The 26,264-nt window shown below is 31.6% G+C and overlaps 2 protein-coding genes and 1 long non-coding RNA gene across 7 annotated transcripts; 1 reads left to right on the top strand and 2 right to left on the bottom strand.

The window, feature by feature from the left end:
• The first annotated feature begins 1,113 nt into the window (after positions 1-1,113).
• Positions 1,114-3,576, top strand: LOC136775309 (uncharacterized). Its single transcript, XM_066730014.1, has 2 exons — positions 1,114-2,648; positions 2,853-3,576. The coding sequence occupies exons 1-2, from the start codon at positions 2,036-2,038 to the stop codon at positions 3,257-3,259; spliced, it is 1,020 nt and encodes a 339-aa protein (XP_066586111.1). The 5' UTR covers positions 1,114-2,035; the 3' UTR covers positions 3,260-3,576.
• A 52-nt stretch (positions 3,577-3,628) lies between these two features.
• On the bottom strand, positions 3,629-19,064 carry LOC136775080 (mitochondrial ribosome-associated GTPase 2). 5 transcript variants are annotated; one of them, XM_066729654.1, is made up of 11 exons: positions 18,961-19,064; positions 18,581-18,764; positions 18,210-18,497; positions 17,420-17,629; positions 17,220-17,339; positions 14,876-15,214; positions 6,077-6,215; positions 5,751-5,983; positions 5,242-5,388; positions 5,091-5,149; positions 3,629-4,269 (listed from the first exon to the last, which is right to left on the bottom strand). In XM_066729654.1, the coding sequence occupies exons 3-9, from the start codon at positions 18,210-18,212 to the stop codon at positions 5,245-5,247; spliced, it is 1,188 nt and encodes a 395-aa protein (XP_066585751.1). In that variant the 5' UTR covers positions 18,213-18,497; positions 18,581-18,764; positions 18,961-19,064; the 3' UTR covers positions 3,629-4,269; positions 5,091-5,149; positions 5,242-5,244. The 5 variants fall into 5 exon arrangements, with proteins under 5 accessions (XP_066585751.1, XP_066585678.1, XP_066585981.1 ...); XM_066729581.1 differs by having other exon boundaries at positions 5,091-5,388; XM_066729740.1 differs by lacking the exon at positions 5,091-5,149 and having other exon boundaries at positions 4,143-4,269; positions 5,205-5,388.
• A 3,000-nt stretch (positions 19,065-22,064) lies between these two features.
• LOC136774173 (uncharacterized) lies at positions 22,065-22,993 on the bottom strand. The gene is made up of 3 exons (XR_010822749.1): positions 22,563-22,993; positions 22,302-22,470; positions 22,065-22,210 (listed from the first exon to the last, which is right to left on the bottom strand). It is a non-coding gene; the product is annotated as an uncharacterized lncRNA (long non-coding RNA).
• Positions 22,994-26,264: the final 3,271 nt, after the last annotated feature.

Below are 26,264 nucleotides of genomic sequence, written 5' to 3'. Positions count from 1 at the left end.
GCACCTACTGGTCGATCACTTTACAAGGTTTGCACAAATAATAACTTCAAAAACTCAATCAGCTAAGGGACTTCATAAAATTAGTAAAAAAAGTAGCAGATAACGAACAAATAGGAAAAATTTTAGTCGACCAATATCCGGGAATAAATTCCTATGAATTTAAAGAATATATCAGAAACAAAAACATTCAGCTAATCTTTACAGCTGCGAACGCACCTTTTTCCAACGGTCTAAATGAACGATTAAACCAGACCCTAGTGAATAAAATAAGATGTAAAGTGAATGAAACTAGAGGTAGAAAAGCCTGGACAACCATAGCACAAGAATGTACACAGAAATATAATGAAACGGTGCATACAGTGACGAAATTTAGTCCAAAATATTTAATGGAAGGCACTATAACGACCCTCTTGCCAAAAGAATTAACTACAAATCAACAACTCACAAATTTGAAAGAAGATAGAATCATAGCATTACAAAACAGCATAAAATACCATGACTATAATAAAAAAATATTCGACAAAAATAGAAAAGATCATGTTTTCCAAACAGATGATATGGTATATGTAGAAAACGGAAACCGTCTTAACAGAGAAAAATTAGATAAGTTAAAAATAGGACCATATAAAATATTAGAAAAAATCTCTGAGACAATGTTCAAAATCAACACTGGACACAAGAAAGAAGAATCTAACATCTTTCACTACTCAAAACTAACTCCACTGGAAGTCGACACAGAGTGAGCCACCGAAATCGTTTCTCTCTCCCGAGGGGGGGGAGATATAAGAAGTATACTTCTTACGTATTTGAATTTTACCGCGTTAGGTCGATAAGGTAGAGTATTGATAGATATAACATGTGATAAGAGAAAATGACTAAGCGGATTAGAAAGTAAACATCACGCTCTCAGAGGAAGATCTCTAAGTTAAAATAAGTCGTTAGTATTAATTGTAATCTGTGAGAGACAAGATTGTAATCAATAAACATTGAATGTTGTTTCTCAATTTTACAGGTTTGTAAATTATCTTATATTTAAGTTGTAATTAGCGTAAATATTCTTATAATATAATAAACTCAATTTTACAGAGAAACGTTTCAGTTTATTGTCAGGCTAATTTTGCCCCAGATTAACAATAAATAGTTACATATTATATATATAAGAATACTACTGGTATCCACTTATGTAACTTTTCTTGTAAATATAACATAATTTTAATTAATAAATTTCACTCGTTTATTAATCAGACTAAGAAGAGTTATTTCTTTTAAATTTTAACATGTATAGAATAATATCCTAAACGCGCACACTTAACTAATTATTATTAGAGAAATATTTTTATAATCGTTACACATTGATAATAATATATCTCAATATCCTTCAGTTTAAAATATCATTTACATTGAAGAAATCTTGATCAATGGTCATGAAGAGTTCGTGGCTCAGTGGCTAGGTCGCTTGCCTCGAAGATTAGTTAGAGCGCTTTTGTCGGTGGTTCGAATGCCGCGGGAGATATTTTTTTTTTCGTTTTAAAAGCATTACTATCTTTTTTTTTGTTAGAAAATCTTCTTTAGAGAGTATCCATTGGCGTAGAACTGACCTAAACAAGGACGGACGAATGATTCTTACCGAGCGAGAGAGATAGCCATAGGCAATGGCACAGATAGAAATAAGCCTCGGGACGCCTGGCTTGCCCTGCTATGCCGTATAAAGCTCTCTCTCTCGCACTCACGCATTTAGAGCGAGATAAACTAACTACTATAGTTATCGCGTTCCATTCCCCTATCTCCGCCTAGCAGAATTGAGTATACAGTGAAGGATCCTAAAATGCGGTTCCTAAACGCATCAAGGGACGCCATTTCTGCCGGTCATTGTACATAAAAAATCAGTCTCATAATTAACATTTTCAGCGTTTAATTTTAAAATTTATAAAAATAAATGTTTTTTTCATTTAATATTTAACATTTTGTAGATTTTGAAAGATTCACTAAAGGGTTGAATGATTGGGAATCTGCTTTAAAAACCAATGACATATATATGGATGAGTTTTTAACAATGGAAACGGCGAATGCATTCCGAACATCTCTAATATCGACAATAGACCTTTGTCATTATTTAATTGAAAACTTTGATTTTAAGTATTTATTAACCGGAAAAGTTAATCAGGATAATTTGGAGGTATATTATAAGATATTTATTTATGTATCCTGTGCACAGTGTTTCACTTATAATTCGACTAATAGAAAATTTGTCTTTGTGTGCATTAAAGCTGTTATTATCTTAAATTTACAGAAATTTTTTGGTACTGTGAGACAAGCTGCTGGATGTAATGATCATCCGACTTGTCCCACATTTTTACAGTTATATAAAATACTGTCATTTTATAGTTTAATAAAACCGCCAAAATATGGCAATTGTACTATAATTGAAAAAGATGTTCCACCTACATTAATTTCATTCCATGAATTATTATCTGCATATAAAGACTCCAATGAATTCCTAACTAAAAAACATTTAACAGACATAAAAATAAAATTGGATTTAATTTTAAAAACGGAAGATTTAGAAGTAGATGATCTAACAAAATCCTTAAATGCCCACGACTATTCCCTTGCTCCTCTTTTGGATTGTATAATTTATTATACCACAGGTTTCACTTATTTGTTAAAAAAATATACATCTTTTAAATTTTTAAGCATGATTTTTCCTATGTCTAAAGTAGTACATTACTTCTTCGTAGCTCTTTATCTAACATAGTTACCATCTTACACTAACTTATTTATATTAAATATTTTTTACTTTCTTCAATTCAATTTTTATCATCTAATTTTTTCTACTAATATTTTTGTTTCAGGATATCTTTGCAAAAAGTTAATGACTAAATATGATACGTGTGCAATTTGTAAAAATTCCATTATAGATGTTGATGCCTTTTCATCTGCCATAACTGGTTTAGTTGACGTCAAAAATCGTGGTAGATTATTGTATCCTAATCAAAAATTTTTCAAATTGATTATTTATGTGGAAAAATGTTTTATAAAGCATGCCTCGAAAAGTGATGTTTTCGAATCTACATTAGAAGAAGTTTTAAGTAATTATAACTTTACTTTTCCCTGTAAAGATCACGCTTCAGATATCATATCATATTGTTTATTTTACTATATAAGAATGCGAATGAGACAATTTGTCCACCAAGAAAACCTAAAAATTAAAAAGTTATTTGCAGCTAGAAAGAAATTATCCAAATTATCTACCCAATAGGGTAAGTTTTACGACCAATTTGCATGCTTTAAATAATTTTTCATTGTTTTTCAAAACATAAAGTTGTTGAGCTGTTGTGTATTTATAATTATTTATGCCTTTGTTATAAATTCTTATATTTCATATAAATAAAGAATATATTTGACTAAATCCAATTTTGTATTATTTAATATTTTTTATATACATATTCCATGTAAGATACAGATTTGAAATATTGATTTGAATTTATACATCTCTATTATTACATTATAAATACGTATATGCTAAAACACTTTTAGATCGCAACGACGTCTGGTGGCCAAATTAATAATTTAAATTTCAACCATTAAGCAATACCCCCCCCCCCCCCCCCACTGGAGTTTCCAGACCTGTATGCACGACCGTGACCCACTTGAGGCCAAAAACACTCACAATATAATAGTTGATGTGGTATATATTATTTATTACGAGTAATTGTGAGTTTTTGGTGGAATGCGTCCAAGGAAAAGCAAAGGTTTATTAAAGTTATTCGTCGGATAAATTTTATATTAGTACCGTTGAACCTCTAGCGACATCTATCTCGGTCGTTGTTAAGTTATAACGATATTATTAGTTTTCCTTTCAATAAAAAAGTCAGTGAAATATCAATTCTCAGCTAAATGATTCGGTTTAGTACAATTTATATTAACTTCAATTGTTCGTAACTCCGTCGCTTAACTAAGATTGAACTGAGAGTTTTCTTAAAAAGGGGAAAGGTACGTTTATTCGGTAGGATTCGGTAGGTTACCGACAGTACCGACATTACAAGCGACAATCATCGCTGACTCTGAGTTACAGAATCGCACTTAGCGATTTCTGTCGGTAACTGCACTTAACGATACCGAAAGTTGTCGCGAAGAGTTACAGAATCGTCACTCGCGGAAGCTTCCTCAGTCCTCACTATAGTTCCGGGTTAGTCTAGGGTTGTATGGGATATTTTTTCGTAAGGTGCAATTCTGCGACAAGTCTGATCCGTGATCCGTATCTGCTCTCTGAAAATAAACGTCCTTAGTTTTATCTATCGACATGACTCAGGGGCCAGGGCCCAGGACTGCCCAGGACACTTCAACCTCTACCCCATGGAGGTACGAAGTACCTGGAGAGAGCGCTAGCCTGCGGGGCTGAAAGGTAAGACGGAAGGGGAAGGAAGCTATCCGACATTTTGTTTTGTTCATGTTATGTCATTATGACGTGTTTGTGAACATATATATATATATAAATATATATATGTTGTTTTGTGCATAGAACAACCGTGAACTCAGATAAAATAAATAAATATAGGCAAAAGCAAAATGTAGTTCCGTTGATTCACCCTTTTCCCACTATCTCCCGTCTTCTCAGTTGACTGAAAGTCTAACACGACGTACTACGTTATTTGTATTGTCTCCGTTCACTGTTGTTCAATGCACAAAACAACATATATATATTCACAAACACGTCATAATGACGTCACATGAACAAAACAAAATGTCGGACAACCTCTTCCCCCTTACGTCTTACCTTTCGGCCCTCTCGCTAAAAGTTGGCCTTTATACTCTTTCCAGGTACTTCGTACCTCCATGCTCTACCCAAATAGAATGCATGCAGCAAATGTATCAGTGGTTCAGTTGGTAAAACAGTAAAATTTTGAAAAAATGAATTCACTCTTATATTTAAAAACCGAAAAACTTCTTGGTGGAAAAACATTTTGAATAAGTTAATCATTGTCCATTGTGAATATTTTTATCTTTACTGTTTTAATGCCATTATGTAGGAATATTTTAGATTATAACGTAATATTTGTGATAAAAAAAATTAACGGATGATTTCTCACTTTTCAGCAGCTAAAAATTACGGAAATCACAAATTAGTTCACTCTCTGCTGCTTGATTACTGAAAAATTAAGATTCGAGTATAATAAATTTATTCAGCAGTTTTATACAAATACCTAAAGATAGAAGGCTTATAAAAAATAAGTCTAATACAAATTATATTTCGGAATCGCGCTTTTTCTGATCTTCGTCATAAGATTCTCTCATTTTACGCAACAACATGCTTATATTTGTACCCTTTTTGGCAGATACCGGTATAATAGGTAGATTAGTTTTTTCCATTAGTATCTCCAGATTTTTCTAAAAAAAAAAAAAAAAAATTTTGTAATAATAAGTTTATCCCATTATTTATACAGGGTTTTTCTCTAACAGCGGAACATAGGATTATGCTATTTAACTATAGCAATGAAGCACTTATTATACATTATTGTAATTAATAAAAGCGTAGATAGTTACGATTTAATGGTTATTTTAGTTTAATTGCTTCTATTATTTATTATAAATATCATTTTACTCAATTAATTTTGGTTACTACGTTTAATATTTAAATTAAATGGTAAATGGTAATTTGACTATAGTAAAATTTACTATAATCAAATAACACGAAATCTCCTATGTTCCGCTGTTAGAGAAAAACCCTGTATTCTATTTGTGAAATTTACCAGTGAATTTGGAAGATCAACTTTATTTGCTACTATGATAAACCGGCGTTTCTCTAGTTGTTTACTGAATTGTTTAATTTCATGTCTTAAAATTTTCAGGTCATGCCAAGGTTCATCTTGACTAAGATCCAGTATATATAATAACACACGACATCGTTCTGCATGCTTCAAGAATACGATTCCTAAACCCTTGTTCTTGTGCGACTCTTCTATTAAACCCGGAAGATCAGCAACTGAATTATAAAATTATTAATTTATGAACGGGTCTAGTTAAAGGCAGAGGGAAACAAAACATAAATTCAAGAAAAAAATGTTTAGAATATTACCAGCAACCTGCTCGTAGTCATCGTATAGAACCATACCTATATGAGGCTTTAAAGTGGTAAATGGATAAGCAGCTACTTTCGGTCTAGCGCGGGATATTGCTCTTAACAGAGTACTTTTTCCCGCGTTTGGCAGTCCAATCTGTAAACAGATGTAGCCTTAACAAGTTACACTTTAATGGGCTATAGTCGCACACCGTACGCACATAAGTGTGTCGTTTTCATGTTATAATTTGCTGCTGATTATTTTAAAAAGTATGAAAGAAACAAAAATGAGCTTTATCTTAGATTTAAAGGAGATGACAGGTTCATTGATTCGGTATTGAAACGTCGTTTGACAGCTGCGTGTACGTCAATTTATATTTTTTAAATGGAATTCTTTATTCATGTGCAGGGTGTTTCAGATAAAACGCCCCCAGATAATTGACATAACATTGATATAATATGCTGTTTAACTTCGTAACTGTAGGAGATAGCAATTTTTATTATAAGATCTTTTTGAACGCAAATCAAAAGACGCTTCAAAAAAGTCTTATAGCATAAACAGCTTACTCTTGTAGTTACGACGTTAAACAGCATGTTATGTCAATGGTCTGGGGCGTTTTATCTGAAACACCCGTATATTTGCATATCTTTTAACAGACCACCAAAACTACTTTCAAATTTAATATTTTACCTAGTTGTTTACGAAGACATTTTTTTGAAATGATAAGTGAAAGACTAGGTGTGTTCCATACCACAGATGAAACGGGGGGTTGCTCATGCGGAATTTCGTAACAATCCCCGCCGGTAGTTAGCACTAGTGATCGCAAACGTTTGTCCGGGATTTATAAACAGAACTTGAATTCCAGCAGAGATGAAACGGGAGATTACACTTAGGGTTCGGGTCGATGGATGAAACTAAGCTTGAAATTGAGCTCAGCATTTACTTAAGACAAAGACTCAGGTTATGTAAGTGTTGAAGGTTAGAGTAAGACAACTTGATAGTATCGAAAACAGCGCTTAAGGGGATCGTCTAATGTGACGGGTTAAAAAATCGTTTTTTTTTTATTTCATTTTTCGCTAATTTATTATCATAAAATTGATACCTTACAATCGGTTAAGCCGATTCCTCCATTTTTTGATCCCTATAGCGGCTCTAATCAGACGTTTTAATAGCGCGTCCTTCAGCGCGAACTGGAGTTTCGCAGCAGATACACAGATTAAAGAATAAAAACAGTTGTTTTGTATTTATATTTGTTTGTATATATATACATATATGATGTGCTAAGGACGTCTCTTTTCACTACGAAAGTTTATTGCTGACTAATCCGTAAAGGTACAATTCTTATAAGTCTTCGCTTGGTAAAACTTTAAGCGCGTTTTTCTCGAAATTACATTTTTTAACCTGGCGCATGTGATTTCAAGAAAACGGTTAAAGATATCAAACTTCAAATTTTGACACATTATTCAGTATATTCATGGCTATCGTCGAAACTTCGATCGTCTGAAAATTTTGATTCTAACACAATATTATATTAATTACAGAAAAAAAACAGGTTTTTTTCTTCTCTCATGCAAAAATCGTCACCATTTTGTTATTTTGCAATGAAATTTAAAAACCGAGGTTCCGACGATAGCGACACTATTACAGAATAAGAAACTTCATCAATTTTTTGCTTCAGATATCCAGGAGGGATGGAATCACCTATGCCAGCGATACAAATTTTTGTTACAGTACATTAAGAGGATGCAAATAAATAAATTCTAGAATGTTTATTAATGATTAAAACAATTGTTGCTTATTCTCCTAAGATATTCCTTTCCAAGAAAAAAAAAGTGCTTAGTTACATCCAACAGTTCCAGGGAAAAAAATGATTGAAAATGACCAATTTTAGGACGTTTATTTTCAGGGATTAGATCCAGATATCGGATCAGACTTACCGCAGTGTCGCAGCTTACGAAAAAAAATACTAGATCACCCTAGACTAATCCGGATCTAGTGAGGAGGCTTTCGCGAGAGTGAATCCGGATCCAGATTTAAGTAGAGTAATTAGGGTCTATTCAGGTGTGGAAATTTTAGCTGTCATTAGTGGCATTATTCTAATCAACAAAAGGTAAATATTAAATGTCCAATTTGTTTTGCTAAAGATAAAGAAAGAAGTATAATAATCATTAATAATTTTCACTTTTTATATAATATATTAATTTTATTACATAATTTCTCTTAATAACATATTATTTACAGATTAAACAATGGATTATATGAATTTATGGAATATTTTATTTGAAAATGATGAGGAGGAAGATGATGTATTATTATTTTCCTCCTCATCATTTTCAAATAAAATATTCCATAAATTCATATAATCCATTGTTTAATCTGTAAATAATATGTTATTAAGAGAAATTATGTAATAAAATTAATATATTATATAAAAAGTGAAAATTATTAATGATTATTATACTTCTTTCTTTATCTTTAGCAAAACAAATTGGACATTTAATATTTACCTTTTGTTGATTAGAATAATGCCACTAATGACAGCTAAAATTTCCACACCTGAATAGGCCCTAATTACTCTACTTAAATCTGGATCCGGATTCACTCTCGCGAAAGCCTCCTCACTAGATCCGGATTAGTCTAGGGTGATCTAGTATTTTTTTTCGTAAGTTGCGACACTGCGTTAAGTTTGATCCGAGATCTGGATCTAATCCCTGAAAATAAACGTCCTTAGAGTCGGTCACATTAGACTACCTCCTTAAGCTTGGTTTCATCTAATGAGTACCTACCCGATCCTTGGGGTGCCGCACACAGCCATCTCTGCCGGTAGGTGGCGCTGATGATCTCAAACGCTCGAGAATTCCATTTTACCCCTAACGCCATCTGTCAGATGCAAGTACGGAACATTTTGTTATGTAGCGCACCATTCCTTTGGTGCGAATACAGGGTTTTTATCTAACAGCAGAACATAGATTTCGTGTTATTTGACTATAGTAAATTTTACTATAGTCAAATTACTGTTTTCCATTTAATTTAAATATTAAACGTAATAACCAAGATTAATTGAGTAAAATGACATTTATAATGAATAATAAAAGCAATTAAACAAAAATGACCATTAAATTGTAACTATCTACGCTTTTATTAATTATAATAATGTATAGTAAGTGCTTCATTGCTATAGTTAAATAATATAATCCTATGTTCCGCTGTTAGAGAAAAACCCTGTACGTGTGCGGCCTCCTTCGATTAACATCGTTCAGCTTCGGACAGCCTCGTTATACGTCGAGTTCGAGAGAGAGCGACATAGTTTTCTCGAATCTCTCTCTCCCTCTCGATCTCACTTTCGTTTAGCCAACAAGTCGAGTAAAATTCCTTTTCGTTCGTCTGCTTCAATCCTGCCTTTCATACCCCAGATTCAAGTTCGATTCCATCCAATAACTTTTCTTCTCTTTTATATGTGAAATATGTATATCTTGCCATTAACATATTAGATTAGAAATATGTAAAAATGGGACTTTAATATTTAATAGTTACGCGCTCAAAACATCTTTATTTTGTCTCACACCTTAAATATTCTTACAAAATTCTTTTTTTATTATTAATACAAATAATTTATTAATGCTTACTATAAATATTCCAAAATTATTAAAAAAGGAAAAGAGCCGAAGAGGTCTCAAACCTCGGTTCACCGGTTTGAAAAGCCGAAACCTTACCACAAGCGCTGTAAAAATCTTATAAACATAAATGATAAACTTGTATAAATGGTATTGCTACAAAAATTCGCGTACTCCCCTTTATTACACTAATATACCTTCTTTCGATATATTTATACTACTATGAAATTAAACTAAATGTAGAAAAATATTATTAAATTAATTATGACCCTCGACATCTACTATATTATTTAAACATCATTTAAATTTGAAATAAATCAATTTCGGCATTTTGACTGAATTACTAATTCTGAAGCGTCAAATAATATTTAAAACACAATGTGAAACAAAACATTTCAGTTTTGTGTTTGAATGGCATTCCATTTTATTACCTACGTATCTTTCATTTCCCTGTAGAAGTTGGTTTTTCTTTCGAAAAAATTGTATTTTTCGTTCCATTACATGTTTTAACGCGTCGCATTTTAATGGATAATACATTTTCTACAAATTCGCAGTTTTGACTTTTAAATTAATTTACAGAGACATCAAATATTAATTTTTTCTGTTTAATTAATAACTGTATGTTAAAAATAATAAATTTGTATATATATATGAGCAATTCCACCAATTCGGGAACTGGTTTACCGACGCACATCCCAGATTTTCTTGATATTTTCAGATCTTGTACTCTTTATCGAAAAATGAATCTCTAATTTTCTTCAGGATTTTTTATCCATTATTTACGACGTGATTATATTGGGAAGTTTTTGATTTTAAGTACGTCCTATCTTTTAATTTATTTTCTATACTTTTTCAAATAACTTAATAAATTTTTTTCACACATGATTTCCATGTAAACAAATCTCACCTTTCCAGTGGAATAATTGTTCTTCTAGTAACATAACTTTATACTGAAGAAATTAACGTTTAAGGCATAAAAATCAATTTTTCAGGAAATGTGTATTTTTTTTTTAGTATTTTTTTCGTAAAGTTGAGAAAATTTCACATGGAACCTTAACTTTCAAAATGGGATTCCTATTAAAACTCGTCGAATCGATAATAATAAAATAAAAAAAAAGAAATAATAAATAGTTTACCGCAAGTATTATGGACTATCTCGATTCTTATGGACTTTTTTTCCAAGTATGACACTAGAGCCTGTAATATTTATTCGAAATGACTTAATTTTATTACTGTCAGAGCCGGTGTTTTTGCGTAAAAATCGGGATTACGTAGTGAGTACCAATTTAAATTTTTTGTTCCCCAACCCTAAATAAACTCTTGTTTTGAAAGTTTAAAGTTTAAAATTTGTAGGTTTGAAGTTGATTTAAATATAAAACATGATATACAGAGTAGAAAAAACACATTGGGGGAGCTATGACCGTAATTAAAAAAATTGAAACTGGTACTCCTACGTAATCCCGATTTTTACGCAAAAACACCGGCACTTACAGTAATAAAATTAAGTCATTTCGAATAAATATTAGAGGCTCTGGTGTCATACTTGGAAAAAAAGTCCTTAAGAATCGAGATAGTCCATAATACTTGCGGTAAAATATTTATTATTTATTTTTTTTTATTATTATCGATTCGACGAGTTTTAATAGGAATCCCATTTTGAAAGTTACAGGTTCCATGTGAATTTTTCTCAACTTTACGAAAAAAATACGCATTTCCTGAAAAATTGATTTTTATACTTTAAACGTGAATTTCTTCGGTATAAAGTGATGTTACTAGAAGAACAATTATTCCACTGAAAGGTGAGATTTTTTTACATGGAAATCATGTGTGAAGAAAATTTATTAAGTTATTTAAAAAAGTATACTAAATAAATTAAAAGATAGGACGTACTTAAAATCAAAAACTTTCCAATATAACCACGTCGTAAATAATGGATAAAAAATTCTGAAAAAAATTAGAGAATCATTTTTCGATAAAGAGTACAAGATCTGAGAATATCAAAAAAATCTGGGATGTGCGTCGGTAAACCAGTTCCCGAATTGGTGGAATTGCTCATATATATAATTATACTGAAATATTATTTTAAATAATCGAAGCGGCGAATTGGAGAGTAATATATATTAACGATACTAATGACTGGTTAAGCCATGTAATGGAACGAAAACTACAATTTTTTCGAAATAAAAATTAAGTTTTAAAATTAAACGAAAAAATAATTAGGTAATAAAATGGCATGCAATTCAAACACAAAACTGAAATGTTTGGTTTCACATTGTGTTTCAAATATTATTTGACGCTTCAGAATTAGTAATTCAGTCAAAATGCCGAAATTGATTTATTTCAAATTTAAATGATGTCTAAATAATACAGGGTGATTCTCTAACGGCGGGACATAGAAGATTGGTGTTAGCTGATTATAGCACCCGGAATGATGAAATCCAAGAACCCTGATTGGTCAATATCGTATAGTGCCAACTTAAAATAGGCCATTACCAATAGTTTGATACAAAAAATGAGACCCAACCGCCATTTTGGTGTAAAAGTGTTTACACACTTTTCGTAAATAGAAGCAGAAGGAAATGAATGAGCTGTCAAAAGTAGTGATTCAGATTAATTTGTGATAAGTATAACTTTGGCAAATAAAAGTGATGCTTGTAATAAAAAGAGGAGATAGGGAAGAACTTGGTTTTCATAAAATTTGTTATTTAATGTATTAACCATGACTGATTCAATGAGTTCAGTCAAAGCCTTACATTACAGCGTTTCCATCTTCTTTAATAATCAAGTGTATTTTTGTAACAGCAAACTCAAAATTCTTGTTATACCAGTGCACACAATGACCTATCAGATGTTATCCATTTCCATCAAAGAAAAACATATTTAAGTTCTCATTGAGTCAGTCATGTTTAATACATTAAATAACAAATTTTATGAAAACCAAGTTCTTCCCTATCTCCTCTTTTTATTACAATTATCACTTTTATTTGCCAGTTACACTTATCACAAATTAATCTGAATCACTACTTTTGACAGCTAATTCATTTCCTTCTGCTTCTATTTACGAAAAGTGTGTAAACACTTTTACACTAAAATGGCGGATGGGTCTCATTTTTTGTATCAAACTATTGGTAATGGCCTATTTTAAGTTGACACTATACGATATTGACCAATCAGGGTTCTTGGATTTCATCATTCCGGGTGCTATAATCATCTAACACCAATCTCCTATGTCCCGCCGTTAAAGAATCACCCTGTATAGTAGATGTCGAGGGTCATAATTAATCTAATAATATTTTCCTACATTTAATTTAATTTCATAGTAGTATAAATATATCGAAAGAAGGTATATTAGTGTAACAAAGGGGAGTACGCGAATTTTTGTAGCAATACCATTTATACAAGTTCATCATTTATATTTATAAGAATTTTTACAGCGTTTGTGGTAAGGTTTCGGCTTTTCAAACCGGTGAACCGATGTTTGAGACCTCTTCGACTTTTTTTATAATTTTGGAATAATTATAGTAGGCATTAATAACTTATTTGAATTAATAGAAGAAAAAAAAAATTTTTATAAAAATATTTAAAGTGTGAACCTAAATAAAGATGTTTTGAGCGTGTAATTATTAAATATTAAAATCCCATTTTTACATATTTCTTATTTTAATATGTTAATGGCATAATATAAATATTTCACAATTAAAAAAAAAATGTTATTGGATGGAATCGAACCCGAATCTGGGGTATGAAAGACAAAGGATTGAAGCAGACGAACGAAAAGGAATTTGACTCGACTCGTTATCTAAACGAAAGTGAGATCGAGAGAGAGAGAGATCCGAGAAAACTATACCGCTGTCTCCCGAACTTGACATATACCGAAGCTCGCCGTAGCTGAACGATGTTAATCGAAGCAGGCCGCACATGCATACGTACCAAAGTAATGGTGTGTGTGCATAACAAGGTGCTTCGCATTCGCGTCCCACAGATAGCGTTAAGAGTGAAATGGAATTTTCGAACGTTGGAGATCATCAGCGCTGCCTCCCGGCAGGGATTGTAGAGGGACCCCGCATGAGCAATCTCCCGTTTCATCTCTGCTAAAAGTAACATAATACATGTGTAGACTGTAGAGATTTTCAATCATGTACAAAATGTGATGACATTTCCTTTCACTTTTTGACTATTTCTGCCTTTATGGAAGTGTAGGAAAATAAATGAACAACTAACGGAGAGAGATTGCAAGAAAATTACATCCCAGCTTGCACTAGATTAAAAAATTCTACAGTATACTTAATATGCATAATACTATTTTAAGTATAAAGTACAGGCAACGAAAACAGGCCCAAAGAGAACCTAATAAGTTGAGTGGAGGAGGGCACATTTACGCATCATCAGCGCATATCTATGTATGTAGGATACGTGAAAATTGCATTAGTTATAACAGTACAGAAACTGATACCTTTGATTTTGATCAGCATTACAAACTATTTATTTCTAAAATTTCATTTAAATTCACCAAAACCCAATTTGCATAAAAAAATATAGAAGATTTATTCTATACTTTCTTCGAAAAATTATTCAAAATGCTTTAGCTTATAAATATCCTATGCAATTCTTAGAAGAAATGAAAAAACCCCAAAATACTTGCTGCACTTATTTAAAATATAAAGAAAATTTATCACAGTGGCCTTCATTACTTAAAAAGAATAACATCATCTTTGAAATTATCCAAAAAATTGTCTTTTAGAATGTTGGGATTAAGCGGAAAACCGTACATTTATTAGTGAAATATGTTGATACCCCGGTAGCAAAATTGGTCCAAATGACGTCTTATGACCGGAAAGCCAGTCATATTTACGTCATTTGGGCCAATTTTGCTACCGGGATAGTTAATTCCTGCATATGTTTATATTATTACTGCATATCACTGTTAAACCTTTACTTGTTTATAGGTGTATTCATACTAAAATATGCACCAACGAAAATCGCCTGTTATTTTAAAGTTTGAAAAGAATGCTGAAATATGTAAAATTTTCATTAAAGGGATAACATTGAAACTAAGATATAATTTAATCCTATTTTTAGTTAAAATTTACCTATTTCAACATCTTTTCCAGACTTAGGCGAAATTTTAAATTTTAGGGAAAGCAAATTTTAGTTAAGACGTACTGTATATTATTATCACTGTAAATGATATGAGGAGCATACCAAGCCAAAATGTGCCATGCTCCTGATTTCCAAAGTATATTGCTTATCCTCACCATAGGCACCGTATTCGCATATTTTGGGTGTTTGTCTAGTGGCAGAGACAAAAAAGGTATTTCCATGGCCCCCAGCACCACCTCTTGCAGCAACAAATGCTAGACCTTCTTTGTCTAAATCCACTACGATCTTACCATGTGCATTACGTATTACTGTACCTATAGGTACTTTAACAATAAAATTCTCAGCATTTTTGCCATAGCAATTGTCATTGTATCCTTTTTCACCATCTTGAGCTTTGATAATACTCGGTATAGATCTAAAGTCTTTCACATCTTTAGACACCTGAACATAAAGAAATAATGATTAAATTATAAGTATTAAAACCTCCTGGCTCAATAAAGTCTTGGAATTCATCTCAAGAGTTCATGCTCAGTTCAACTGATAGTAATATAGTTAAGGGGATCCATCGAGGTCGAATTTTTTAACTTCCAATTATTTTCTAAAATTTTAGAAACATTAACATTTTTGTAAGGACTAAACTTATTCGTTGAAATCCATTCTATAACGGTAAGAAGATCGTTTTCAAAAAATATGAAAAATAAAATATAACAAGAATGAAATTTTATTCTGTGAAACAAATCACTATATTTATTTTAAAAAATAAGCCTTTACAGTTATGAGCCAGAGTGCAATGAGTAATTTGCGATCAAAAACAAGCTGGTATTGCTAAAATTGTCGAAGATTTTTGGCTAAAACCAATTCAGCTAAATGAAGAATAGTATATTATCTATTTTACCGACTCGATCGTATATCACTATATTAGATAATGACAGATTTATTAGCTATTTCGCTAGCTGGTCATCTCCCTACTACTCCTAGCTTAAATACACTAATAAATTCTGCTCACTAATATTCCTGTTGGTAGAAGATTGTATTGTAACAGTGCAATTACGGTTTATTTTCGGCTGAAAAGAAACAATTTTGAAAAATGTATGGCTCTACCTCACTTTTTCATGAACCAACGAAACTCAGCATAATCTTTTATTGCAGTGTGACATCTAGAAACTGAAAAAATTGAATAAAACTGTACGAATGTATGAATCTTAGCAATGTTTTCTCACTAGCTAGTATGTATTGGTTCATTCGTTTTGATCAACACATAGAAACTCACAATTAAGCACGCTGAGAGTGGTATATCCGTACTTCTTGTTCAAATATCTCGGTTTCTAGAGGCCAAATTATGATAAAATAATTATGCACAGTTTCATTGATTCATGAGGAAAGAGGATAGAGTCATATATTCTTCAGAAACCTTTCTTTTCATGTGAAAATAAATTGTAACTGCACTGTTGAAATACAATTCCCTACCAACAAGAATATTAGTAGGCAGCATTTATTGGTATATTTAGGCTAGGAGTAATAGAGAGATAATAAACGTTCTTAACCCATTAACGTCCAATTGTCCAAATCTGGACTTATACTTAGAGTCGAGGTTTCTTAGTAAATTTATGATATTATCTTGTATTTTAGGGTAAAAATATGTCTTTTATATGATTTTAAGGTCATTTTTGAAGTTCAACCCTTACAAGAAGCAGCAGCAAAGGTCGAAGTTCCAAAAATAAGCAAAATCGCATTTTTTCAGTCATTTTTATGCAATCAACCTGCTGCTGCTTCTTGTAAGAGTTAAACTTCAAAAATTACCTTAAAATCATATAGAAGACATATTTTTACTCTAAAATACAACATAACATCATAGATTTACTAAGAAACCTCAACTCTATAAGTAAAAGTCCAGATTTGGTCGATTGGGCGTTAATGGGTTAATATAGCGAAATAGCTAATATGCCTGTCTTTGTTTAATATACTGATATATGTTCGAGTCGGTAAAACAGATTCGAAACTGTTTTCCGATCAGCTAAATTGGTTTTAGTAAAAAATATTCGAAAATGTTAGCAATATCAGCTTCTTTTCGATCTCAAATTACTCATTATGCTCTGATCCACAGCCGTAAAGGCTTACTTTTTCAATAAATATAGTAATTTCTGTCACAGCAGAGTCAAATATAATTCTTATCATTATTTATTTTTCTTATTTTTGGAAAATTGGCTTCTTATTGCTATAGAATGGATCTCAATGAATAAGTTTGGTCCTTACAAAAATATTAATATTTCTAAAATTTTAGAACATAATTGGAAGTTAAAATATTCGGCCTCAATGGATCTCCTTAATACTATGGAAACTATACCACATTGATCTGTATTATATTTGAACCAGAGATAATATACCAGCTTTAGGAATTCATTTTTGATGCTGAAAGTGTAAACCATTTGTTTTTATATGCAATTACTTTAAAGAGTACATGAGCGCCGTTTCCTCCATTCCCACCATCCGGACCTGCGCGATCGTTTGCCCACAGTTGAAGAAATGATACGTTTCCATCACCACCCTTTCCACCGATTGCTCTGAGCTATTTTCATGTTGCACGGGTGCAAATTTTAATATTAGATTCTCTTACGTTAGTACATGATTTTGAAATTCACATCTTACTTGTTTAACATCAATAAAATATTGCATTGCGCGTTCTGTAGACTTTGGTTTTGTGCTGCGTAATGGTTTCGGAGTTTCAGTTGACATCATGTAAATATCAAGATAATACTGTAACATTAATTTTTGCATGAACCTTTTGTCAAACCGATTTGGAATGTTTTTCTGCATTCTGTATAAGGGCAACCGCTTGAAAACTCCAAATATACTCATCTGGAAAAAGTATTTCAGTCTGTCACATCTTTTATATTATTTATTCTTTTTAATAAATACAAAAACAGTAATCATATTGCGACTTATTTATCTACCAGTACATCTAATTCATTTTCTATAAGATTAATAATTATGTTTTTATGAATATCTATAATTCTTCCCTTATGTAGAGGTACTATACAAGATCTGTAACGTATAGAATAAGTTCTTTTGATTTTGTTTCTGATAGGACAATGATAAGATTGTAAGAATTGTACATTCTCTACTATAGAAGTTGCACAATTATACAAAATTTTATACAAAAAATTGTCCATATAATTTTCACCCACTGTCAGTGTGATATGAAACGCAAACAATGGAGCATTAGAGTAAGACACTGTAGATACAGATGTTTTCATCTGATGAACCATATGCTCTGACATAATGATGTTGCTAAGGCAAGGGTATTCAACCTTCCTGAATATATGAACCAAGGCTCCTGCTGTATGAAATTTTTTATCCAAACCTCGATAACCAGTAACTGTATAATTATTGAACAGCTTCCATTCAAAAGGTTCTACATTATCTAATACCAAATTACCATGTGCAGCCATTTCTACAATTTTCCATGTATCATTCCATCTTCGTTTTGGATTGTCAAAAAATGTACCACCTTGGCCCTTGCAAAGAGAAACTAATATGCGACCATTTGGCTTAATTAATGGCTCACATGACACAAAGAATTTTTTTAACAGCTCCCTATTCTTATCTATTCTCATTTTACCACCAACATGTGGAAAATTGAAAATGATTCTGTCATACGAATTGTTTGCTAAACAAGAGAATTGTTGCAAATTGGTTGCATCAATCCCTAAAAAGACTCGTATTCCTGCAAAAGAAAAACATAGAAAACCTTTAAATACTGAATCTTAAAAATGAATTTTTGTATAAAAATAAAAGTGATGCACAAACCATATTTCTTTAAATATTCTATGTTTTTCTTTTCTGAATTTTGATCAACAAATTCTTTATAAGAAGAAGCAGTGACATTCAATTTTATATCTTTCTGGCACAGGTTCACAGAAAACGAAAAATTACCATCCCCCACCAATAACACAGAATCGTTCTCACGAAAATTTGAGAGTCTCATTTTACTCTAAAAATGAAAAACTTGTAGCTTATAACGTTTTTAATAAAAAGATTGCATAGGTTAGAGGGGTTACTTTTATAAAATTATTGATTTGTTTCTTTTGTATTATATGAAATTGTGTGGTCGTACAGTTTGCTTTACATTGACACAAAAAGAGTCGACCATATTTATACCATGGTACAATAACATCAAAATAACTCACCTTAAAGTAAAATATCAAATTTTCCTTTACGCTCTTGGCATGAAGAATAGAATAGAAAAGACAACAAGTACAATGACCGCCACTAACAAGGTTGCCAAGTCCGCCATCTTGAATAGTACTACGCTCTATAGTAAGTGAATTTTGATATAAGGAATGCAGACTGCACAAAGTATACTGCCAGCGGAAATACGTCAGTAGCCATCTTAAATGCAGAACGTAATATATCAAAAATTATATATATTATATTCACAGCCTGTCACCGTGAACGGCGTGAACGAAGACAAATGTTTTTTATACGGAAAAATAAAGTGTAATAAAGAAATAAGGAGTAGTGACAGCTTTGATCTATCTGACAGCTGATGTACTTATGGTATAAGTGAATAAATAAAATAAAAATGCTTTTCCTAATGTAACGTGTTTTGTTGACGAGTTTAATCGTCGCGAAAACCGCTCGGTTCGCTTGACCGAGAAGGATCAAAATAAATATGGACACGTTTAATGTAGATAATAAAAACAATTTATTCAGGGAATAAATAAAATAAACAAATATTTACACTGTTTTTAGGGTACATGGATCTTACAACCTTAACCTATATGTGTTTGTGTTGTTTGTGTACTGCCGCTGCAGGTGTGTTCGCATATGGGTCGGTCGCTATGTCGCTAGTACAAAATTCGCCCGCTGGCGGCGCTGCACTCGGTAGCCACACGGAAGGGCTCGGATAGGCGGCGCGACGGTAAATGGCCTCACGGGAGGGCCCGGGGAGCCAATATGGCAGTAGCCAATATGGCGGTCAACGGGGGAGCTGTAAATAAAACGGCATTAATCCCTGTAAGAAAATGGCCGTTGGTCCGGAGAACTCCTGGACTCGGCCGTTAGCATGGGCATCGGGCAAGGAGCGGGGTGGATGACGCGGAGAACTCCTGCGTCAGGAAGTGCTCGGAGAACTCCTGAGCAAAGGATAGGTATACGCGGAGAACTCCTGCGTAGTAAGGTTGGGGAGAATATACCCGGAGAGCTCCTGGGTACGGAATGCTCAACTGGGTCGGAGCTCGGTCTTATATACCCAGTTGAGCCGCCGAAAACGGAATCGGCGCTGCGGAGCGGCCGTTCTGGGTAGTTAGGGAGGGGCATGACGAGGACCCTATACTTGGCGCACGCTATAGTATAGGCCGCGGTATCGGCACGTACGCCACAGCTCTCCCCACCACGCGGTATCGTGCATAGGGCAGCGTCAAAGCAAGCGTCTCGTCACACTAAATTGATTTTTAATTTTGATAAAATGGTCAAATGTAGCCATTAATTAATTAGATTTGGTAATAAATACAACAAATGCGTTTTATTATAACAAATGAGTTGAGGTAAAATAAACTCAATGTTTTTATATTAATCTGTTAATAAATGCATTTTTTTATTTATTATTGAGTCCAATAAATTAATGGTTATTAAAAAAAAAATTTCTTGTAATGAAAAAAAAATGAAAAAATTTTAAACTTCACCAAGACTCGAACACGAGCCCACCGCATGACAAACGGCAACCTTACCGCCTGCGCTACAGCGCTCACTTGATGTACCAAGAGCAAAACAGCCTTTTAAAGACTGACTACAATTCTTTCACTAACTCGTCATAAACGATCAAGAATTAGCTGTAATAATAAATACATTTATCTACATAGCATTATTGTACTAAATTTATTGTTTTTAATTTGAAGCATACATTTTGCATGAAGATATGATAATTTAAAACTATTCAGTACTCTATATACAAAACTATTCATATGCTCAACTATCATAAATTAATTAAGTAATATTATAATATTTGTTATATGTAGTCGAATAACTATGGTAAACCAGCATATGAATAGTTTTGTATTTAAAGTATTGCATGAACATCCTTAAAGTATCGTATCTTCATGTAAAATGTATGCTTCAAATTAAAAACATAATAAATTTAGTGCAATAATGCTGTGGAGATAAATGTATTTATTATTGCAGCTAATTCTTGATCGTTTATGACGAGTTAGTGAAAGAATTGTAGTCAGTCTTTAAAAGGCTGTTTTGCTCTTGGTACGTCAAGTGAGCGCTGTAGCGCAGGTGGTAAGGTTGTCGTTTGTCATGCGGTGGGCTCGTGTTCGAGTCTTGGTGAAGTTTAAAATTTTTTCATTTTTTTTTTCATTACAAGGAATTTTTTTTTTAATAACCATTAATTTATTGGACTCAATAATAAATAAAAAAATGCATTTGTTAACAGATTAATATAAAAACATTGAGTTTATTTTACCTCAACTCATTTGTTATAATAAAACGCATTTTCTGTATTTATTACCAAATCTAATTAATTAATGGCTACATTTGACCATTTTATCAATATTACAAATCAATTTAGGAAAAGCATTTTTATTTGCTTTGACTTTTTAGGTAAACGCAGCACCACTTCACACGGATAACACGTAAAAATGTCACGGTTAGCGGTAGTTGCTCTTCTTCTAAAGCCAATGTTGCCTGAAGTCCAAATCACACCTATGCTTTCCAGGCATAGTTGTGTTTGTGCCGCTTCCCTTTAAATTTTCTATACTGCTGCTGGCTAGCGCTTATCTTCATTTTTGTTGCTAAAAGCTTGATTCTGGCATCACTGCCGTGTGGAACTATTAGTTTGCTAATAAAAGCAGAGGCTTAATTTTAAGAGATTGCAACATATAGTAATTAATATAGATACAATTGTAAAAAGAAAACAAAAATTTTATTTTACATATATTAACTTTAAATAAAATCCAACAAAGTACTGTAAAATATCTAACATGTTATATTATATATCTAATCTGTCAGCTTCTTTATTTTAATATTCATCTCAATTATCACAGTTTGATCCTCAGCGATGACACAGTAACCACATTATGGTGAATCTATTCTTTTTTTTTAATGTTCGATCCACATAGCTTCATCTTCAGCAGTGATACAGTAAACACACGTACATTACTATAATTTAATCTGAAACAAAATCCCACAAAGTACTATAAAACATCTTACATTTTATATTATATATCTATTCTGTCATTTTCTTTATTTATTATTGTATTTACCCAAATTGCTGACTCATTTATTTTAATGTCTGTCTCAATTAACACAGTTTGATCCTCATCAGCGATGACACAGAAACAACATTATGGTGAATCTATTCCTTTTGTTTTAATGTTCAATCCACATAGCTCCATTCTCAGCATTGACATAGTAAACACTTTACAATAATTTAATCTGAAACAAAATCCCAAAAAGTACTATATAAAATCTTACATTTGAAATTACAAATGTAATCTGTCAGCTTCTTTATTTGTATCGTATTTACCCAATGTGTTGACTTGTTTATTTTAATATTCATCTCAATTAACACAGTTTGATCCTCAGCGATGACACAGTAACCATAATATGGTGAATCTATTCCTTTCATTTTAATGATCAATCCACATAGCTCCATCCTCAGTAGTGACATAGTAAACACATTACTATAATTTAATCTGAAATAAAATCCCAAAAAGTACTATAAAATATTTTACATTTTATATTATATATCTAATTTGTCAGCTTCTTTATTTATTATTGTATTTACCCAGTTTTTTCACTCGTTTATTTTATTATCCGTCTCAATTAACATAGTTTGAATCTCAACGATGACACAATAACCACATTATGTTTAGTCTATTCCTTTATTTTAATTTTGAAAATCCGCATAGCTCCATCCTCAGCACAGTGACATAGTAAACACATTACTATAGTTTAATCTGAAATAAAATCCCACAAAGTACCACAAAATATTTATATCTTACATTTTATATTATAAAATTTATTGTTATACTTATCTAAAATGTTCAGTCCTTTATATACTTTTAAAAATTATTTTTATGTACATTTTACAAATTTCGTCACTTTATTTATTCACTTATACCATCAGTATATCAGCTGTCAGTAAGATTAAAACTGTCACTTTATTTCTTTATATTACTTTATAACTTGCGGTATGTATGTACGATACAATAATACTAACATTTGTCTTGGCTCACGGACCATGCATTATGTATTTTGAAATTAGTAATTAGAAATATCTATATTGCGGTCCCTCTACAGTCTCTACCCTCTGACGTATTTCCGCCGACCAGTAGTATCAGCAGCGACTATAGCGTAGTACCCAAAATAGTACTACGCTATAGGATATGTCGCTTTTGGGTACAGTTGAGCCCAATAATCTTGCGTCAGGCGAGGGGAAGTAGAAATCAGAGGGGCGAAGGAATTTCTAGGGAGTTTGTCCGCAGCTGTCAAATGGCGCGATTAACCCTAAATTTTGGATCGTAAACAAAAATAATATTTTCTTAAAACGATTGCGGAAAAGAAAGAAGGATTTTAATACATAACAGAGAAGAAAAAATATATTAGATGAGTATAAATTAATAACAAAAATGAAAATTAATGTAAATTTTTAAGGAAATATACTTTGTGGTTATTTTATTTCTGTTACAGGCTAAATCCTATTCTTCATGAGTTTAAATCGCAGGAAAGAAATACTTAAAGACCAATGAATGAAAAAGGACTGATTTATGAAACATTTCTGTGTGGCCCAGTCATTTCAATAATTGTGACATAATGTTATAATAGTGAAAGTGTAAGCAATTGCTGTGTATACAAAGAAATTTTATTACAAAATAATAATAATTTTGTATGATAATGTTTTGATTCCTATTATTATAAATTAAAGCTAGTTCAATTAAAATTAATTATTTTTATTTCTTCCTTAACCACACACAGATTATATACGTACAGAGTAATTACATATTCTTGTAGAACCTATCTTTCAGCTAATATAACTAAATTGTAACTATTTTATATCTGCATGTTATAACTATTTGTTTCAATGATTTTTATTATTGAATGTGAGATAAATTACGTAGAGTTTCTGCAAATTTCTTATTAGTCTGTCACATCCTTGAACATATTAGCTTGTATGATATTTATGTCTCCTTTGCACTATTTTCTTCTAGTCTATAACATATAACAATAATTTTATTATCGTTTTTAAATACACGCAGATAAGATGATTATGCTGATTTGTAATTAATTTTATAAATATTGGAATGATAGTTAAACCATTGTCTTATTAAATTTGGAAAATGGGCATTTGAACGATGCTATTTAAATTAGGCCTCTTTTCTGTGAGATATGTTCTCATAATACTTGATTAGATAAAGTTCCTTAAAAGTTATGTGTATAATACTGAGTTCATCTTATTTTTTAGCTTCAAGTAGTTTTCCAGCAACGTGTTTGAATATACATTTTGAATATAGAATACTCTTATTTCCTTACTCTTATTATAATGTTGTCAGGATTGATAGAAAGATTTGTCAATCATCTGAAAATGATAGGATATACATATGATGACTGGATAAATTAGGGTTTTAGGACAGATAAGTCTCATGAACAAATAGGAATAATAAAATAAGTATTGAATATTGGAAATGGATATCCAAATATGTAGCTGGAAAATATAATTTGAAGCTGAAAACAAGCTGAACTCAGCAGTATATATAAACGTATTGGTCGACAATATCCTCTCAAATAGAAGAAAAAGATATCAGGTGGATGAGGGGTCAAACATATTTAAGTACAATAAGTCCAGTGTCCATTCTTCAAATTTAATACAGCAATAGTTTACCAATCATCTTAATTATTATAGAAACAATTAGACAGCAGAATAAGCATATTTGAGCATATTTAAAAATATCCAGAGAATTATTGGTATATGCATTGAAAACTAGAAGAAGAAGGAACATTCAAGGCAAATAAATGTCATACGAGATGTGGAAGCATATGTGACGAATCAATAAGAAATTAGTAGAAAATTTATACAATTTGTTTCACTTTGAATAATAAAAATCATTGAAACAAATAGTTATAACATGCAGATATAAAATAGTTACAATTTAGTTATATTAGCTTAAAGATAGGTTCTACAAGAATATGTAATTACTCTGTACGTATATAATCTGTGTGTGGTTAAGGAAGAAATAAAAATAATTAATTTTAATTGAACTAGCTTTAACTTATAATAATAGGATTCAAAACATTATCATACAAAATTATTATTATTTTGTAATGAAATTTCTTTGTATACACAGCAATCGCTTACACTTTCACTATTATAACATTATGTCACAATTATTGAAATGACTGGGCCACACAGAAATGCTTCATAAATCAGTCCTTTTTCATTCATTGGTCTTTAAGTATTTCTTTCCTGCGATTTAAACTCATGAAGAATAGGATTTAGCCTGTAACAGAAGTAAAATAACCACAAAGTATATTTCCTTAAAAATTTACATTAATTTTCATTTTTGTTATTACTTTATACTCATCTAATATATTTTTTCTTCTCTGTTATGTATTAAAATACTTCTTTCTTTTCCGCAATCGTTTTAAGAAAATATTATTTTTGTTTACGATCCAAAATTTAGGGTTAATCGCGCCATTTGACAGCTGCGGACAAACTCCCTAGAAATCCCTTCGCCCCTCTGATTTCTACTTCTCCTCACCTGACGCAAGATTATTGGGCTCAACTGTACTACGGTAGTACCGAAAGTACTACACTTGGCAACCTTGCATAGCGCTAAAGTTTTGAAACGCAGCCAATGGACGTTTATTTTCAGGGATTAGATCCAGATCTCGGATGAAACTTACCGCAGTGTCGCAACTTACGAAAAAAAAACTAGATGACCCTAGACTAATCCGGATCTAGTGAGGAGGCTTTCGCGAGAGTGAATCCGGATCCAGATTTAAGTAGAGTAATTAGGGCCTATTCAGATGTGGAAATTTTAGCTGTCATTAGTGGCATTATTCTAATGAACAAAAGGTAAATATTAAATTTCCAATTTGTTTTGCTAAAGATAAAGAAAGAAGTATAATAATCATTAATAATTTTCACTTTTTATATAATATATTAATTTTCTTACATAATTTCTCTTAATAACATATTATTTACAGATTAAACAATGGATTATATGAATTTATGGAATATTTTATTTCAAAATAATGAGGAGGAAGATGATGTATTATTATCTTCCTCCTCCTTATTTTGAAATAAAATATTCCATAAATTCATATAATCCATTGTTTAATCTGTAAATAATATGTTATTAAGAGAAATTATGTAAGAAAATTAATATATTATATAAAAAGTGAAAATTATTAATGATTATTATACTTCTTTCTTTATCTTTAGCAAAACAAATTGGAAATTTAATATTTACCTTTTGTTGATTAGAAT

The sequence above is a fragment of the Prorops nasuta genome, unplaced genomic scaffold, assembly GCF_024137725.1.
Source record: "Prorops nasuta isolate Cenicafe-Biocafe unplaced genomic scaffold, Cenicafe_Pnas_1.2 PNAS00001, whole genome shotgun sequence".
NCBI classification, from domain to species: Eukaryota; Metazoa; Arthropoda; class Insecta; order Hymenoptera; family Bethylidae; genus Prorops; species Prorops nasuta.
This window is presented reverse-complemented; position numbering and strand designations above follow the sequence as displayed.

What these genes read in the sequence shown, in the direction of transcription:
- LOC136775309 (XM_066730014.1), top strand. Translation starts at nt 2,036, where the DNA reads ATGGATGAGTTTTTAACAATGGAAACGGCGAATGCATTCCGAACATCT. An exon ending in TATAATTTATTATACCACAG is followed by an intron (nt 2,649 to 2,852) that starts GTTTCACTTATT and finishes TTTTTGTTTCAG; the next exon opens with GATATCTTTGCAAAAAGTTA.
- LOC136775080 (XM_066729581.1), bottom strand. An exon ending in GCGCTCATGTACTCTTTAAA is followed by an intron (nt 15,215 to 17,219) that starts GTAATTGCATAT and finishes CTTTATGTTCAG; the next exon opens with GTGTCTAAAGATGTGAAAGA. An exon ending in TGACTACGAGCAGGTTGCTG is followed by an intron (nt 5,984 to 6,076) that starts GTAATATTCTAA and finishes TTTATAATTCAG; the next exon opens with TTGCTGATCTTCCGGGTTTA.